The 16,209-nt window shown below is 33.2% G+C and overlaps 2 protein-coding genes, 2 long non-coding RNA genes and 1 other non-coding gene across 6 annotated transcripts; 3 read left to right on the top strand and 2 right to left on the bottom strand.

Annotated features, from left to right (window-relative positions):
- Positions 1 to 3,464: 3,464 nt before the first annotated feature.
- Positions 3,465 to 7,090, top strand: LOC135835363 (uncharacterized). 2 transcript variants are annotated; one of them, XM_065349582.1, is made up of 7 exons: positions 3,465 to 3,674; positions 3,744 to 3,897; positions 4,545 to 4,726; positions 5,444 to 5,882; positions 6,501 to 6,580; positions 6,679 to 6,834; positions 6,910 to 7,090. In XM_065349582.1, the coding sequence occupies exons 4-7, from the start codon at positions 5,501 to 5,503 to the stop codon at positions 7,024 to 7,026; spliced, it is 735 nt and encodes a 244-aa protein (XP_065205654.1). In that variant the 5' UTR covers positions 3,465 to 3,674; positions 3,744 to 3,897; positions 4,545 to 4,726; positions 5,444 to 5,500; the 3' UTR covers positions 7,027 to 7,090. The 2 variants fall into 2 exon arrangements, with proteins under 2 accessions (XP_065205654.1, XP_065205653.1); XM_065349581.1 differs by having other exon boundaries at positions 3,468 to 3,674; positions 4,545 to 4,742.
- Positions 7,091 to 7,676: 586 nt separating this feature from the next.
- LOC135835360 (paramyosin-like) lies at positions 7,677 to 10,986 on the bottom strand. Its single transcript, XM_065349580.1, has 8 exons — positions 10,824 to 10,986; positions 10,544 to 10,748; positions 10,205 to 10,464; positions 9,933 to 10,131; positions 9,725 to 9,855; positions 9,281 to 9,560; positions 8,369 to 9,209; positions 7,677 to 7,882 (listed from the first exon to the last, which is right to left on the bottom strand). The coding sequence occupies exons 1-8, from the start codon at positions 10,865 to 10,867 to the stop codon at positions 7,737 to 7,739; spliced, it is 2,106 nt and encodes a 701-aa protein (XP_065205652.1). The 5' UTR covers positions 10,868 to 10,986; the 3' UTR covers positions 7,677 to 7,736.
- A 26-nt stretch (positions 10,987 to 11,012) lies between these two features.
- LOC135835361 (uncharacterized) lies at positions 11,013 to 11,875 on the top strand. Its single transcript, XR_010556870.1, has 3 exons — positions 11,013 to 11,344; positions 11,413 to 11,627; positions 11,701 to 11,875. It is a non-coding gene; the product is annotated as an uncharacterized LOC135835361 (long non-coding RNA).
- A 185-nt stretch (positions 11,876 to 12,060) lies between these two features.
- Positions 12,061 to 12,133, bottom strand: TRNAR-UCU (transfer RNA arginine (anticodon UCU)). The gene has a single exon. It is a non-coding gene; the product is annotated as a tRNA-Arg (tRNA).
- A 301-nt stretch (positions 12,134 to 12,434) lies between these two features.
- Positions 12,435 to 14,778, top strand: LOC135833680 (uncharacterized). The gene is made up of 5 exons (XR_010556512.1): positions 12,435 to 12,529; positions 12,934 to 13,152; positions 13,271 to 13,450; positions 13,547 to 13,623; positions 14,228 to 14,778. It is a non-coding gene; the product is annotated as an uncharacterized LOC135833680 (long non-coding RNA).
- Positions 14,779 to 16,209: the final 1,431 nt, after the last annotated feature.

Below are 16,209 nucleotides of genomic sequence, written 5' to 3'. Positions count from 1 at the left end.
GACTTACGAGCTTAATTTATTTAATTAGCTGAAAAACATGAAGAGAAAATACTAATAAAACACAAGATGAAAATAATGAAAGATAATAAGTTTATTTACATCACGAAAATCTATGCTATGACGTCATGAACACTAAAATTACGACAGCCATTTTGCAGGACCTATTCCTCTAATGAAGTGTAGCTCCGAGAAGTCGATTGCCAAGTAATCACAATTTTCAATTGAAGTTAATACATGACTTGAAACTTAAGGATAAATTGCACCCCCGCCCCCCGGTCGATCCTCCGGGGCAACTTTCTTCTTAAAAGGGGAGTCCTAAGGAACATTTCTAGCCCTTGTACTCAAAAAAAAGTGGCCCTACTTACAAAATGGCGGCCATTTTGATTGACAGGTCAGCCGAAATCGCAGATTTTGCGTTCCAACATAGGACTACTTGCACAAAATGTTTCAAAGCGTTTAAGGGTAGATCGAAAGATCAGGAAAAAATTCATCACCTGTCAACATTTCAAGTGCTAAAGTGCGTTTTTCGATTTTTGGTGAATTTTTGAAAATCAAATTTAGGCCAAAAATGCCAAAAATGAGGGAAAAAATCAAAATTTTACAAAATTGACCAAGAAAGCAGAAATTTGAGATATAGTCTATTTTTGACATGCCAAATCGGTTGAAAACTGTTTCAAACCGTTTTGAGCAGTTGTGGAGCCTCCAGCAGATTTTTGGAACTCGAAATTTCCACAAAATTTTATCAAAATGGAGTTGGATAGCCGAAATTTACTCTGCAAACTAATTTCAATGCACTACGAAGTCAACTGTAGGGGGATTTCAAGTCGTTTTGGAGCCTCCAGCGACTTTTTGAAAATTACTGGAGCCTCCAGCAGATTTTTGAAACTTTAAATTTTCACAAAATTTCATCAAATGGCGATGGAAAGCTGATATTTACTCTACACTTCAATTTTAACACCCCCTGAAGACGACTTCAGGTGGGTTCAAGTCATTTTGGAGCCTCCAGCGACTTTTTGAAAATTATTGGAGCCTCTAGTATGATGTTTGAAACTTGAAATTCCCGCAACATTTTACCAAATTGAGTTGGCAAGCTGAAATTTACTTCGCAAACTAATTTCAACACGATATGAAGTCAATTACATGGTGGTTTCCAATGGTTTTGAAGCTTTCAGCTACTTTTCGGAAATTTAAATTTTCCAAAAAACGCCATACGACCTTTCAAAAAGTCGCTGGAGGCTCCAAAACGATTTGAAATCCACCAGCAGTCGACTTTGTATAGCGTATTGAAATTAGTTTGCGGAATGAATTTCGACTTTCTATCTCCGGTTGATGAAATGGGGAAATTTCAATTTTCAAAAATCTACTGGAGGCTCCAGTAATTTTCAAAAAGTCGCTGAAGGCTCCAAAACGACTTGAAATCCCCTGCAGTTGACTTCGTAGCGCATTCAAATTCGCTTGCAGAGTAAATTTCGGCTATCCAACTCCATTTTGATGAGATTTTGGGGAAATTTCGAGTACCAAAAATCTGCTGGAGGCTCCAGAACTGCTCAAAACTGTTTGAAACAGTTTTCAATCGATTTGGCATTTCGAAAATAGGGTATATCCCAAATGTCTGTTTTATTGGTCAATTTGGTAAAATTTGGTTTTTTCCCCTCATTTTTGGCCTAAATTTGATTTTCAAAAATTCACCAAAAATCGAAAAAGGACATTTTAGCACTTGAAATTTCGACAGGTGATAATCAAAATGGAAAAAGTTGTCCCGGAGGATCGACCGGGGGGGGGGGTGCAATAGATCCCCCAACTAATAAATTTTAGGTGAGGTTCTGAGGTTCGTACCGTACCTACGTAATAAAGTAGGTAAGTATAAGTGTTGGAATGCACTTTATTTTTTCCGATTTGGAATTTTGTATTTACTATGGAGGTTGACAATTTTTCATCGTTAAGTTTTTTTCTGATTTTTACTTTATAGTTTTCTTCTATTTAAAATTTTTTACATCATAATTTTTTCAATGTAGATTTTTTTCGTACTCATGATTTGTTCTTAATTTGTTCATATTCAAGATTTTTTTTCTACCAACGTGAGAAAAATTTTTTTTAATACTTACTTTACTATTTTGTTTACCTTGAAGTTTTTTCGTCGTTTAATTTTTTCCAAATTTTCACCCAACAATTGATTTGGTCGTTTCTAAAACCCCATAAGTCACAGATTTTGCGTTTTTCAATTTTTTACGATTCTGATAGGATGTGGCGAGCTCTATTGAATGACCATCGAACTACTTTTGGTGAGACTCATTTTCCCGCTAAATCGTACTTAGTCACTTTTAAAACCCCGTAAGTCCGGACTTACGGGGTTTTAAAAATGATTTGATGTCAAAGCATCATCCGTATTATTATTTTTTCGAAGTTATTATTCGAGTTTTTGTACTTTTTTTTATGTTTTTTTTCAATAAAACATTTTTCTTTACATAAAACAGTCAAAAAACTATTCCCAAGTGAACTGTTAACTGTTTTCAGTCCCTTCATTGAATTTCATCATTTAGAAAGGTTTAGAAGCTTTTTAGGTCCTTCAGATGAAATTTTAAACAAGATTCAGTTACAAAAATATCAGTAATTTCTAAAACCCCATAAGTCCACGCACTTCAAGGCGTATTATGGCGATGATGGCAAAATTTTTGAAATCCAAATTTGACCCTAAATATGTAGTTTTGTATGCCCTTTCCATTTTTGATATCGGTTTTCACTTTAATGCGTAAGAATTTGGTTGAAACAGTTTTTTGTCTCTCCTGAAAAATTTAGGGCTTTGGACTTACGGGGCTTTAGAAATGACCGATTCAATTGTTTTTACTTTAAAATTTTTTCAAGTGTTAAATTCTTTTGAATTTTATTTATTTTTTTTACGCTCAAGTATAGCTTCTGAAGTACTGCTTTGTGTACTTTTTGTTTTCAATAAATCCTAAGAAAGGGAAAAAAATTCAAGGTACAAACTGAAAAAAAAACTCATACAATTTTGAGAACCATTTGAAAAAAGTACCATCATAAGTAAATCTTTGAAATTTAGATAAGTATGTAATTGATAATTTTGCATCAGAAATATACCACAAATGTTTCATAATGATTTAGCCCACTATAAAATAATTTTCCAATTTGAAATTGTTTGACGTTTTATATTTGCTGCAAAATCATCAATTCAGTTTCAAAAATCTATGATGATATTTTTTTTTTTTTTTTTTTTTTTTGAATGATTCTCAATGTGATTTATACTCTCAACCTATAAAAGATGCATAGCTTTCGACAATCTTTATTAATTTTTCTATATGCTATCTTTAGTATCTTTGCAATATTAATCGTTAGGTACCGATTGAAAATTCAAATTCACTTTCATATCTAATAAGGAAAATTCTTGAATTATCAATAACATTCTGCGATTACGAGTGATTTAAATACTAGTGTCGAATTCGTCGAAAGGTCACTTTATTCATTTTCTTTTGTGCAACAACGTTTCGAAGTTACATCATCGATAAGTACCTAGCTAGTGTAAACGCAAAGTAACGATTGTAATAATGAGTAGGTATGCAAGCACCGATCATAAGCATTTTCGGTGCTTGTATTGTAATGTATGTAGGTCCCTAGGTACCTACTATTAGGGGTACCTACTCGATATTTCTGCGCACCCTGTATGGGTATTTTTAAATGGTACTTATCTACATAGTAAGTAATAAGCTAATAATTCGTTTTTTTTTCAGAACATCAGAACAAATGAAATTTCAACAAATATTTTGGTTTTTCGTATGGAATTCGTATTGTGTATGCTGCTTAGAAAATTCAAAAAATCTTATAACAAATCAGGAATCTGAAACGACAAAGTTTGATGCAATAGAAGAACAATGTTATATTCGAGTAAGTTCTTAATGCATGTTCTATCTAATACATAGGTAGTCACTGAAAATAAAGAAAAAACATCTAGGTATAAGACGTAAAAACAACCTTTCAATTTTTCATAAAAAATAAATTTTTAGGGTGTAGGCACGCCATGAAATGAAAAAGAGCCTTTTGCACGTTTCAACCTTTCGATCCCGTTTGACCTTCCAGCATCAAAAAAGTGGATTTTTGTTTTTTTTTAAAACATGTTTTTCGACTTTTTTAGGACAACCTGTAGCTCTTTCAAATTGACCTATTACATCGTATACTCCAAATTTTCACTGTACATAATGGGAGGGTGTCGCTAAAGTCTTACCTTTTGTAAGATTCAACCTTACTACCTAATTTGACTCCTCTTTAGAGTAAAAAAAAGTAACTCCTACATACAATTTTACGCACCAACGAAATGACGTAGGTACCTAGTACCTACGGTATGGCGGTATACAGTTATACACCATTACCACATTTTAGATGAAATAAATCTCAAAAGAATAAGGGAGCTAGTGTTTGAATTGTTATCTGATCTTATGGCATATGTTGGCTAGGTTTATTATACCTAACTCAGTTTTGATTTTGCGTTATTTTGTAATACTTACCTAAAGTATTATGTTTTCCTTCATTTTTAGGCAAAAAGTATAATTCGCCGCAAATACATGAATAGGTTATTGATACGTATAACAAATCAGCAGTTGCAAAACGATATCTTCGAGGCTATGGTCAATGAAAAGTATGAACATCTACTCATGAAACACGATCTGGAACACAAACTTGAACACAAACTGGCTGGTCGAGACAACACACTTGGAAAGTATGAAACACAATTTGTAAGTAGATACATTGAATACCTATTATGCACTACATTATGTATTACACCTCTGGCGAATGCACGGAATAGGGCACTCAGAATTTAACTCACCTCCCCCTCCTTAAATTAGGAATCTTTCTCGTCTAGTTTTTTTCTCAGGTTCAGATACTTGAATGCAAGTTTTGCAATTGATTTTTGCTTCTGTCTTTTAATTGAATTTTGCAAAAAATTAGTCGTCGTACTCATCATGTCATGAACAAAACTAGAGGTGTTGGGGGGGGGGGGACGAAAAATTTGCCTTGATGACATATCTACCTACACGTCAAAAGGAACGTTAAAAAAATTGTTGAAATCAGTTCAGTAGAAGAGGCCGGCGAACTCTATCAGTTTTTATTCAAAATTCTTTTGTATTTACACGCAAAAGAAAACATATTTTCAATTTTTTCGACCCTTAATTTAAAGATTTCCGATATTTTATTCTTGATGACATGACGAACTGTATCAAGATTTTTCTTCAAAATTCTTTTAATACATATATCTTCAGTACCTAGACCTACTTATAAGCATTTGAGTGTGATCTGTGATCACAACGGCAAAATTACAAAATTAAATTAAACTGTTATTGAAAAGTTTTTATCTGTGTATATTATATTAGGTATCATATGCTCGAAATGTATTTGTCAAATTGTATGTAATTGTACCTATCTATACTTATTTCAGCAAATCTTTCAAAATTCAATAAAGAGATTGCAAGTACGATGTCTCAGGGAATCCGTGATGCGGCACAGCTTTCCCGGCTGGCTCTTACAGAGCAACCTGGACGATTACGAGAAATGGATGATGGCGTGGTACGTTGTTCCCGGTGAAAATCTAGATTTCATGAGAAACCAAGTACTATCTGGGAAGCTAAGCGAAAATGGTGAAGGTATACCATTAGAAAAAGTGGCATACGGACTCGTTGAATTAAACAACGATATTTCGAAATCGGAAGCGCACTGCCAAGCGAACTTACTAACCAAACCATTACCAAAAACTGAACCTGAGATGGATGAAGTCTGCACGTCAGTAGGCAAAAGTGATACGGATTTAATAATCGCATGCAAACTATTACTACTTACAAATCTGTATGCAGAAACAACCGAATGTCGCGTTGGAGTGGGTATGTTACATTGAATTGTAATCTTAAATTAAAAAAATATGTCTGTTATTGGGTTCCTCGAGAAAACATGACCACAATTCGCGTTGGGTTAGGTATAGGTAGGTAGAGGTACAGTGTACGTAGAAATATCGTCAACGTCTTATCGAGTACGACAAACAAGTTAGTGGTAACTCAGTGGTAGTAAATGGCCATTTTTAACCCATGGTAAAAACCAGTCCCACTGGTATTTACCACTGGTCGCCACTGGTCACCACTGGTAAATACCACTGATATTTGTCGAAAGTACCAGTGGTGTGCCCAATGGGAATTAGGTACCACTGGTATTTTTTCGCGTGGGTTTATTTAAGCTAATGAAAATTAAGCTAAAAGCTGATAACCAAAAGCCAATCGATGATTGGCTGGAAACCCCTGCCATTTACTGTGATCGACTAAAACACTTATTGGCACAAAACTTTTTTCAGGGTAGGGTATTTCGATATCAGGATAATCAAAATTCAAAATGAATTTTGCAAACTCCGTTTGGGGGACACCCTACGTAAACAAAATGTTCGATTCCGTTGGAGAAATTTGGAATTGGATATTACATACATATTATGAAGGAATTCTCGTTTATTTCAGGTTCAATTGATAAATTCGTTCTTTATGGTGACATCAAGAAGATCAGAAATTTTTTCACAGCTATGCAGTGTTTGAGCGATGTAGGTTTCAACTTCAAATGTTCCTACGTTCTACGTTCATTCCAAATAAGAATACCTATAGATATTTATATTTCCATGCATACTGACTTTATTCGCAGAATTTCAATAAGACCGACATAGCATACAAAGATCAAGTTGAATCCTGCATCGTTTATGCGTACAAAGTTGTATCAAGGTATAATCCTGTACCGCAAAAAAGAGGCGATTTTATAGTCTTTAACGCGACCTGCAGTCAAGCAGTTGACAGAAAAATGGTAGGTAGATATCTACCAAGTTATTGAATATGTAGTAACCGGTGTACACGTTTTATTATTTCATTTATCTTTTAGTTCAAGGACCATGTTAAGAAAATAATGAGCAAGGATGCTGACACACAAAGTGCTGAAATCACCATACAAATGGACCCAGATAACCCCGAAATTCCAAAACGAACCTCCAATAATTAATCTTTTGCAGAATTTTTAATTTCTTGTTAAATTTAGTTTAAAAAATAAACTTAATTTTTTGAAACTTTTGAGAAGTAATATAAGTACGTTTTATTCATGTTTAAAAAGATGTCAAAAATCAGAGCGTCTAAAAAATTTTTGTTATAATTTCAAAAGAAACGAGACTATTATTAAAATTAATTGATTGAAAATCTTTTTATAGTTCCCAAAAGTCTGACGAAATGTCAAAAAGTCAAAGTGATTTCTTGGAATTTTTCCAAGTCCGGAAAAAAACAGATAAAGTGAAAAGATGTTGAGAATTTTCATGATGATTCACAAGATGGCTGGCAAAATTTTGAAAAGTTGAAAAAATTCAGATTATACCTAAGTATTTTAAAATTTTCTAGGATAATTTTTCAAAAGTTTGACAATAACAAAATCCGAAATTTCATCTTTGGAAAGATTTCAATTTTTGATCAGATCTTAATATTACTATTGAGTTTCAACTGAAACCGATAGTTAAGAACCTAACAGTATTCATGATTTTTTAATTTACTAAAATTTGCTTATTTTTTTAAGAGTGTTTGTGGTTTGCAAAAAAAAAAAAAAAATGAAAAAAAAATGCCATGCCTTCGAGAACACATTAAACTGAGAAAACGAACGATAAATAATATTATTAACATCAAAAAATTGAAAATTTTTATTCACGAAATAATGATCACTGTTCAGTCCTACTTCCAGAAATCGGAAGAATTTTCAGAATCTTTCAAAGCAGCCGACAATTCTCCTTCTTGTTTTGTATTAGAATCACTGCTTTTGGTAACGGAAGAATCGTGCAGATTACTGAGTTGTTTAGTAATATTCTGGATTTCATGATCTGTTGGAAAAAATATCAAAATTAGGCTAGTAAAATAGAAACAGTTACAACTCTTCAGTCTTCATTGTATTTTATTTGAAGAGTGATATTCCAAAACTCGCTTTGTCCATTTTTATCGAAGTTGGGTTTTCAGCAGTACCTGGTAGATGAAGTATTAACTCACATTCCTACATCATCAACCTACCAAAATGAGGTGTTAAACTCACCTAAATAGCCAATTCACTAAAAATTAAAAAAAAAATAATGTTCCAAAACGCGCTTTGTCCATTTTTATTGAAATTTTTTCAGCAGTATTTAGTGGATGAAGTGTACACCCACACTCCTACATCATAAATCCACCCAAATAAAGTGCTAAACTCGCCTAAAAAGCCAATTTCCCCGTTTAAAAGAAAACTGTTTTTCCTCTTTCCTGAAAAGTTGTGAAAATGGACAAAGCGAGTTTTGGAATATCACTCTTCATTTCAATTCTTCTGAGTCTTTGATCACCTTTTTTCGAAATTTCTCCATCCCTATCTTCATTTTCCATGTTTGCCTCGCTTCGATCACTTTCTTTTTTTTCAATTTCAGGATCTTCGATATTCAAATTCTCTGCTAGTTTTTTTGCTAACATTATTCGATCATTCGAACTACTTTCATTATCAGCTTGAATACGTTCATCGATTGTAGGTTTTAATTCATCACCATCAACTGGCTTTTCTTTCCGCTTGTTTTGTTTATACCTCCAGTACATTTTCTTGAACGAAGTACTATTTTTCAAATCCAAATCACTATCACTTAAATTTGAATTAGAGAATCTGGGCGAAAGTGCGGTATATTTACGACGAAGTTTATCAATAGGCGATGAACTTTGACTAGTTTCATCGCTAAAGGAAATATTCTTCGAAAGTACGGTTTGTAAATGTTTGAAATTCTTATTCAAAGCTTCGCTTTCGTTTTCCAATTGCTCGAGTTTATTTTTAGCTTCATTGACGAGTTCGTCGGTTAAACTGGTATCATCTTTAGAAGTACTACTCGTCGGATCCGAACTCGATGGAAATTCTTTCTCTGGGAATAATCTTCTGTTGATTTTAAAATTAGACGTTGTTGATACACTTTTTGGTCTATCGAACAGCGTAGATCTAGGTGAATATAGTTTTTCGGCGACTTCGTTCATCTCTTTTCTTCGTTCAAATTGCGCTTTGATTTGTAAATCTTTTTCTAAATAATCGAGTCTGTTTTTTAAGAAGACAATTTCGGTGGTTAATTGAGCGATGTATTGACGTTGTTTGAATGAACCAGATTTCAATAATGCGTTCTCTTTTTCCATCAGATTAACGTATTCTTCCAGCTGTAAGGAAATAATTAGATTAGTAAAGAAACATTTTGGAGTATTGTTTTAAACGACGACTGTACGCTTACGTTTAATGTATCGTTGGATTCGGTCTGTTGGCTTTGATTAATGATATCGAATCTGCATTGGATTTCTTTATTGACTGCTTTATCAACTTCAACGTTCCTTTTGTCTTGCGCTTGTCGACATTGTTTTAAGATTTCAAATACTTCGGTTTGAAGTGTACGAAACTTTTGCTCGTATTCCTGTAATTTCACTGTTTCGTAAGTTCGTTCGGAATACATTTGACCTGTTTTTTCAACCCATAGCAATTTTTCGGAATTCAGAGCGTCTTGTTCTTCCGATAACCTGGAAAATTTTTCAAAAATATGTCATTTTGAAGCGGAACATTTGAATTTGCTCTGACGAAGCGTACTAAGAAATGGAAATAAGTAGTGCAAAAAATGGGTTAAAGTAGTAAAGTCTCACTTGTGCAAGTGTTAGTAAAGTGCGCTAAACAAGACTCAAAATACTTTTTATATTTTTCCAGCAATTCGTGATCTTTTTCGGCAATAGTGGCAGTCTTTTTTTCAACTTCTTTAATCTTAGCTTGATAATAATTTTCGAAATCTCTCTCCTTTGAAATTAAATACTCTTCTTTATCCTAAAATAAAATACATTTTCAATTCAGTTTCAAATGATATTATAAATTATGTGAAAAGTGAATTATTTAAAACTTACGTTTAGTATAGTTTCTCTTTCCAATAATTCATTTTGCTTTTGAAGTGCGAGATTTAATTCAGTCTTGTGATTTAAAACTACATCGTAAGCGTTCTGAATTAACGAGTACATTCGATTAACTTTTGTTTTCTCCGATCGAATGACTCTTCTAAAATATCTATCTTTCTTCTTCACTTTTACTAAAATTCGCTGTAAATGTCTAACAGAAGTACGGTGGTTAAAATTTAGTTTAATAACAAACTATTCCAAAGGTATATCGAATCTCAGTTTACCTATTTCTCTTGAGTAACGTTGGCAGCAAATACAACAAACAAAATAGCAGAGAATTGAATTTATCTGATTTGTACATTTTATGCACAACGCTGATTTCATCTTTGGTTAAGCGTAATCCAAGAGCTTCTAATATATCGTGAACATCGCTGCTAGTGAATTTTGGTTTGAGTTGTTTTGAATTTTTAGAAGAGCTGCTCGTTATACTGGCCAAATGAGAGATATAGTTCGTGTATCGTTTAAAATTCGACAATACTGGAACCTGTAGAACAATGAGAATTAAATAAATCATGTATGTAATTACATGTACCAAATGGGTAGTCGAAATGCTGAATGAAAACCTCTGAACAGAAGACGGAAAGAGCGAAAAGTAGGTTCTCTCGTAAGAGAAAATCAGCGATCAAGAGTTTGACAGCTTGAAGTTTCGGTGAAACGGAATTATTTTCATCGGCTCCTATCGTTTCTTTGGAATGATTTTGAAGTTCTATGAACATCTGACTTCTCAGATACAAAACCAGCTTATCAATTATGCCTTTATTTTGGAACCTGGAAATTTTAAACGAAAATTGACTTTACTGTTTTGGAGTTGAACTTGGAGAAAATATAGAATGTTTTTTTTACCAAGAGCGTAATTTTTGTTGAAAGTCTTCAGAGGAATTGTCCATTGTTACAGTTGTATGAATGTAAGAAAGTATTACGGAGATCGAGCACTCAAATTTCAAAAAACACAAAATAGATGAAAAAAATTTGAATTTTTGATATTTTTTTTTTTCAAAAAAAATGTAAATAAAAACAAACGGAACCACTGTGCTCCTTTTTTTCTGCCAAGTTTCAAGCAAAGCAACAGTTTCGTTTAGTTAAAAAAAACTCCAATAGGTTCGGTAAAGTGCGGATATCTGTTATCAACAAAACTTTTGTCAAAAAATAAAAATTCTTTGTAGGAAAAATTAAAATAGCAATCAAAAGATAATTTTGCTTTTGCTTTTATATTCAAATGAGATTAATTGAAATATCCATTCCATTATCCGACGGGAGTTTACTAAAGTCAATCTCAATAGTTCAGTATTCGTTTAGTTTCTACAGAAAGGAATACAAGATTCAAGAATTCAATATCAAGAATATCAACTTCGTATCACTGAAAGGTAAAAATGAACCTGAAATTCAACTTTTGCCAATACATTATTCTAACAATTTAACTATTCATCGACAGATTTTGAATAAGAAGCTGCATTGATTGCCGAATCTTCGTCTTTGATAGAAAACCAACGTAACAACTTCATCACCGAAACCGATCATGATTTGAAATTTGAGATACAGTCGAAAGGAATCTGCAGTCTGCACTCTGCACACTTCAAAATAATCAACCTATAATATCCTGGAAAATTTGCTGTCCTATTTCGAATAGTCCAAGTCTGATTTACGAAAGTATGTCATACAAGAATAGACGTCATGAAGTATCATGTTTTTGAAAAATTAAAAAATTCGCTCATTATTTCAGGCAAGGTAAAGTCAATAACAATTCTACATGGATTTTATGCATTTTAAGAAGACGCTGCTATCAAGATACCCGAATTGAAATTTTCGAAAATGAGTTCAAAACATTGTTTTCGATGGTCTTGACTCTTGAGTGAGCTGATGAGAAAATTTCTTGTTCATTCTGAATCCAAAAACCGAACCAAGTAATTAGATTTGAACGATGTATACTTACTGTATGTGGTATGTCTACGTTAATTTAAACGTTTTTGAGTACTTTTAATGAGATAAATTCTGAAAAATTGTGTAGAAATTGCAAAAAATATCTGAATTATCCATCATTTATCTCCAGAAACGGAATAACTTCACAAAAAATTTTGAGGTGCATCCCTGGTGGGGATCGAACCCACGACCTTTGGATTAGAAGTCCAACGCGCTATCCTCTGCGCCACAGGGACATGCAGTAAATTCCTACGTTTCTTGAGTATTTTATCATTAGCCATTTCTTCAAATATGAAGATGAATTTTTTTTGTGTTTTCATCATTTTGAATGCGTAAATTTTTTGATCGATGATTTTTCTGATCATCATATATTTTGTTTTCTTCATTCCAACATTTTGGAACTTAATATACGTAATGTTTGTCTAAAATTTCTGTGATGAAAACTCTCAATTCGACTAAAATGTAAATCACGAGATTGATTTGGGTAGAAAATGTGTTCGACATGTGGCGATTGTGTAATTTTCTCTTTTTTGTTTTAGAAGTAAATGCGTTGGAAGTTGGATAGTTAGAATGTGTACGTCTAGATATCCACCAGATGACAGAAAGATCTCTCCGTCTCAGAATTTATGAGTGTAAGACTTACTGAAAGATTTACCTATTGACCGATCACCCATCTGTGATATTCCATTACCTACCATCGATCTCTAAACGTGAATAAGTTTAATTTTTTTGAGACTCATAGAACCATATATGTCGTGTACGATGCTGACAAAGCCCTCGTCCATATTTGTCTACAAATACCGGATTGCAATTTACAATCATCGTGTATCGGTTTCGTAGATTCAACCGCCTCAGCCATTAATTTTAATTTTTAACCTTTCATTTATCGGTCAAAATGTTCAAAGTTTTTTCATCTACCTATCGTTATCTTTATTTTCAATACACTTTTTATGGATTTTATCAAGTATATCTAATACCATAAGGCTTGTAAGTAGCTAAATACGATTTAATTTTATCTTGTTTATTTTGTTCACAGAACGTACCTATCAACCAACTTTTCCATTGGCTATATGGTTGCGTATGACCGCAAAGTCGCTGCTGATTAGTATTGCCGTACTCATTTGAGTCCATCTCATCCATCGTTAGAATGGATTGTGTTTTCAACTCGCCAATGAATATAATTTTGAATTGCAGCTCACATACGTATCATAAATACAACATGATTGCTCGACGATCGCATAGTATTAATTGCAAAGTACGTGTTTGTTGTTTAAGATACCTAGCTGGCGCATCCGTTGAATTGAAATTATTTATCGCTGCTGCTGTGGAAAAATATGCAGAATAATTAACAAACTTTAATGTTCTCTCTGTAGATAGGTACAATATGCAAGTATACTGGACAGTGTATAAGCAAGCAGGAATTACTTAAGTTTCTACGTTAAAATGACATTCAAAGCTCGAGTGGGTTGAATTTTCCAAAGGACATGCATAGTCCATACGTTGTTCCGGTTCAGAAGTGTATTAGGCGCTACCCACATTCACCTTGAATAATGGTAACCGTTTTAATAGCTACAAATAATACTGAATTATGAAACGAATTGTACAAAAGGTTATTTTTCTCTTCATTATGTTACATGCTCTCAATTCAGAAAACTTACAAGTACCACATGCACGAACTTCATGGCCGTTCAATTTCTCATGATACAATGTAACTATATGCCTATAAGTAAGTATACGTATAGGTAAAAGTGTGATATTATTGACTCGTATTTTGTTTCTCTCAGTTCAATTTCGTCTTCTAACAGTAACATGACTACCTAACAGTACATACTCATTTCATTTCCAACGGTTTTACTTTACATCCAATTAAAAATTTATCGGTTTATTATCCAGAAAAAAATAATCGAATGGATTTAGTAAATTTTTTCAACAGAATCGATATTAATTTTTTTACGGTGATGATCTTGAAATTCGAAGTATTTGATGTGATCGATCAAAATTCCTCTTCGGTACGATTATAAGTACGATATCACTATTTTCTTCAAAATTTTTTTTGTCATCGCTTTTATAGGAAATGAAATATGAGTCAAGATCACACTTCTTAATATACCTACTTCTTCCTTCATTCCTTACCTACCGAACGAGTATAAAATCGATCCTAGACGTCTCTCGAGTTATTACCTATCGATTCCATTACCCTTCTGTATGACAACCTATAACCAACCTATACTCAAATGAAACTATAAAGTTGGTAATCCTAATCCCACTATCCTATTTTGAAACTAAATAAAATTAAATTTCCCTCGTAAGACGTATCTCGTTTGTTGCAGTATGTTCAGTTGGCGAATACCCACAGCGATTTAACCCGAAAAAAAAAACCAATTGAAGCTTTCTATACCGATGTAAACAAAAAACCCCCAAGTAGTAAATTGGTCAACGGAATGATTACTTTTTATCCAAATGGGAGTTTCCTCGAATGCAGTAAGTATACATATATCGTATTGTTGTCTTTAAAGTTTTAATGCCATCGAAAACGTATAAAATACTGCTTAAAAATGACGAAACCTTGGTGAAATTACGCCGGAGTGTATGTTATTCATGAAATGAGATTGTTTACGCAAGTGTTAGTTACTCGAAGCTGTAAACTATATACGCAAAGGTTATGTATTTTCCTTTATTTCCTGCGTTGCGGTTTTTATTAACGATTGCGCGTTTATTTTCCAAACCAGCTAAAGGATATAAACATATGCTGATACGCGTATGTGTTTTCACCCGTTTATTTATTCAACATTATTCCCGTTCTAGTTTTTTTTTTTCAGCCGATTTACGAACTCTGTACATTCGATACCGAGTAATCGGTTGGTGGGTAATTGTGATTTCGAACGCGATGTTTTTCCAAGGAAATTTTCGGTACCCGGATATAGCTCCACCACGAGTAAAACATATCAAATAAAAAATTTACTCTAAAAAGGAAACGTTCGTCGAGTTCCGTTTATGTACATTTGGAATTAAACAAACGAGAATTTTAACAATAATAATTTTATTCCATTTCCTGCATAGTGATAAATCTAAAAATGAATTAACCTCGAACCGAATAATTAAAACGATTCTTTTTTTTAGTGTCGCAAATTCCCAAATTGTAGATTGAAGGTACGGTACCCCTACCTATATACTCGATTATCGTGATATATGCGCGAATTTACGAGGTGTTGTTGGCGAGAAATTGCCTCTAAAAGTGTTATTTTTATTAAACCTGTCGTTCACATCGCGATGTTAAAATTTTCATTTGAAATTCTCTCTTTGCACAAGGTATACCTACCTATAATTTCCTGGTGGTAATTAAACGTCGTGCTATATTTTTGGGGAAAAATTAGATCAAACGAAAATCATAGGTTTCAAAACGGTAAATAACCGGTTCCTTACATCGTGATTTTTTTTTTAATCCTCTAAAGCTGTTTATGGTGTTTCGATTATAGTCGATGTAGAAGTGAAATCGACCCATGACAATGTATTTTTACTTAATTTGGTTGCCAATTATAATCACAATTTGGTTTTAAACGATGTTCGAGTCTTTGTATTTTTCGTACATTGATACGATGGGCGTTATCTTATTTCCGTTTTGATGGCATGAAAATGTGTTGTGCAGATACAATTTGCCTGTGTTGGTTTTTTGTTCACTAACCGTAAAATGTACTTAAGCATTCGTCCTCGATGATTAAGTGCGAAATTCGTTCGTAGAATTTAATTTCAATAGTATGTTGCTTCGATTTACTTGATTTATGAAAAGGAAATGTACTAGAGTACACGTGGCTCGTACAAGGTGCATATATGATGCGTATTGCTTCATTTATGTAATACGATTAGCTTTTATCGCGAAATCACGTCTAGTTCATTCATTTGAAATGTTTTTCGCAATTAAAATTAATCACCCGGTAAAATACGTTTACTTTCTTGAATATTGTTTTTGTTTTGTACACATGTACCTACTTATCTGCACATTTTATTTCTAATTTTCATTTTACAATAGGTACCTTTAAGCCTTTGTGTAGGTCTAGGTACCTATATTTTTAGAAATTGAATGCCTTCATCTGTAGGTATCAGTGGTATTTGAATGCCTTCTTAGGTCTGATAGGTACGTACCTCTTCTTTCCTGAAGATTTCATGATACACATTTTTTCGTGTTCTTAGTTCGGGTGGCCTCTATTCAAAAATAAGGACCATTAAATATTTTGGCAACACGGCATTCTTTTTAGGGTATTGAAAACAAGAAATCTTATTAAATCGTGAGGATTTTGTAAGAGCTTGAGAAACA

This window comes from Planococcus citri, chromosome 2 (genome assembly GCF_950023065.1).
Source record: "Planococcus citri chromosome 2, ihPlaCitr1.1, whole genome shotgun sequence".
Classification (NCBI taxonomy): Eukaryota; Metazoa; Arthropoda; class Insecta; order Hemiptera; family Pseudococcidae; genus Planococcus; species Planococcus citri.
The sequence above is the reverse complement of the archived record's forward strand: the minus strand, read 5'-3'. Positions and strand labels throughout refer to the sequence as shown.

Excerpts from the sequence above, each read along its gene's own strand:
- LOC135835363 (XM_065349581.1), top strand. The coding sequence starts at position 3,757 with ATGAAATTTCAACAAATATTTTGGTTTTTCGTATGGAATTCGTATTGT. Across the intron at positions 6,581-6,678 it reads CTATGCAGTGTTTGAGCGAT|AATTTCAATAAGACCGACAT; the intron begins GTAGGTTTCAAC and ends CTTTATTCGCAG. Across the intron at positions 6,835-6,909 it reads AAGCAGTTGACAGAAAAATG|TTCAAGGACCATGTTAAGAA; the intron begins GTAGGTAGATAT and ends TTTATCTTTTAG.
- LOC135835360 (XM_065349580.1), bottom strand. The coding sequence starts at position 10,867 with ATGGACAATTCCTCTGAAGACTTTCAACAAAAATTACGCTCTTG. Across the intron at positions 10,749-10,823 it reads CAACAAAAATTACGCTCTTG|GTTCCAAAATAAAGGCATAA; the intron begins GTAAAAAAAACA and ends TAAAATTTCCAG. Across the intron at positions 10,132-10,204 it reads ACGTTACTCAAGAGAAATAG|ACATTTACAGCGAATTTTAG; the intron begins GTAAACTGAGAT and ends TACTTCTGTTAG.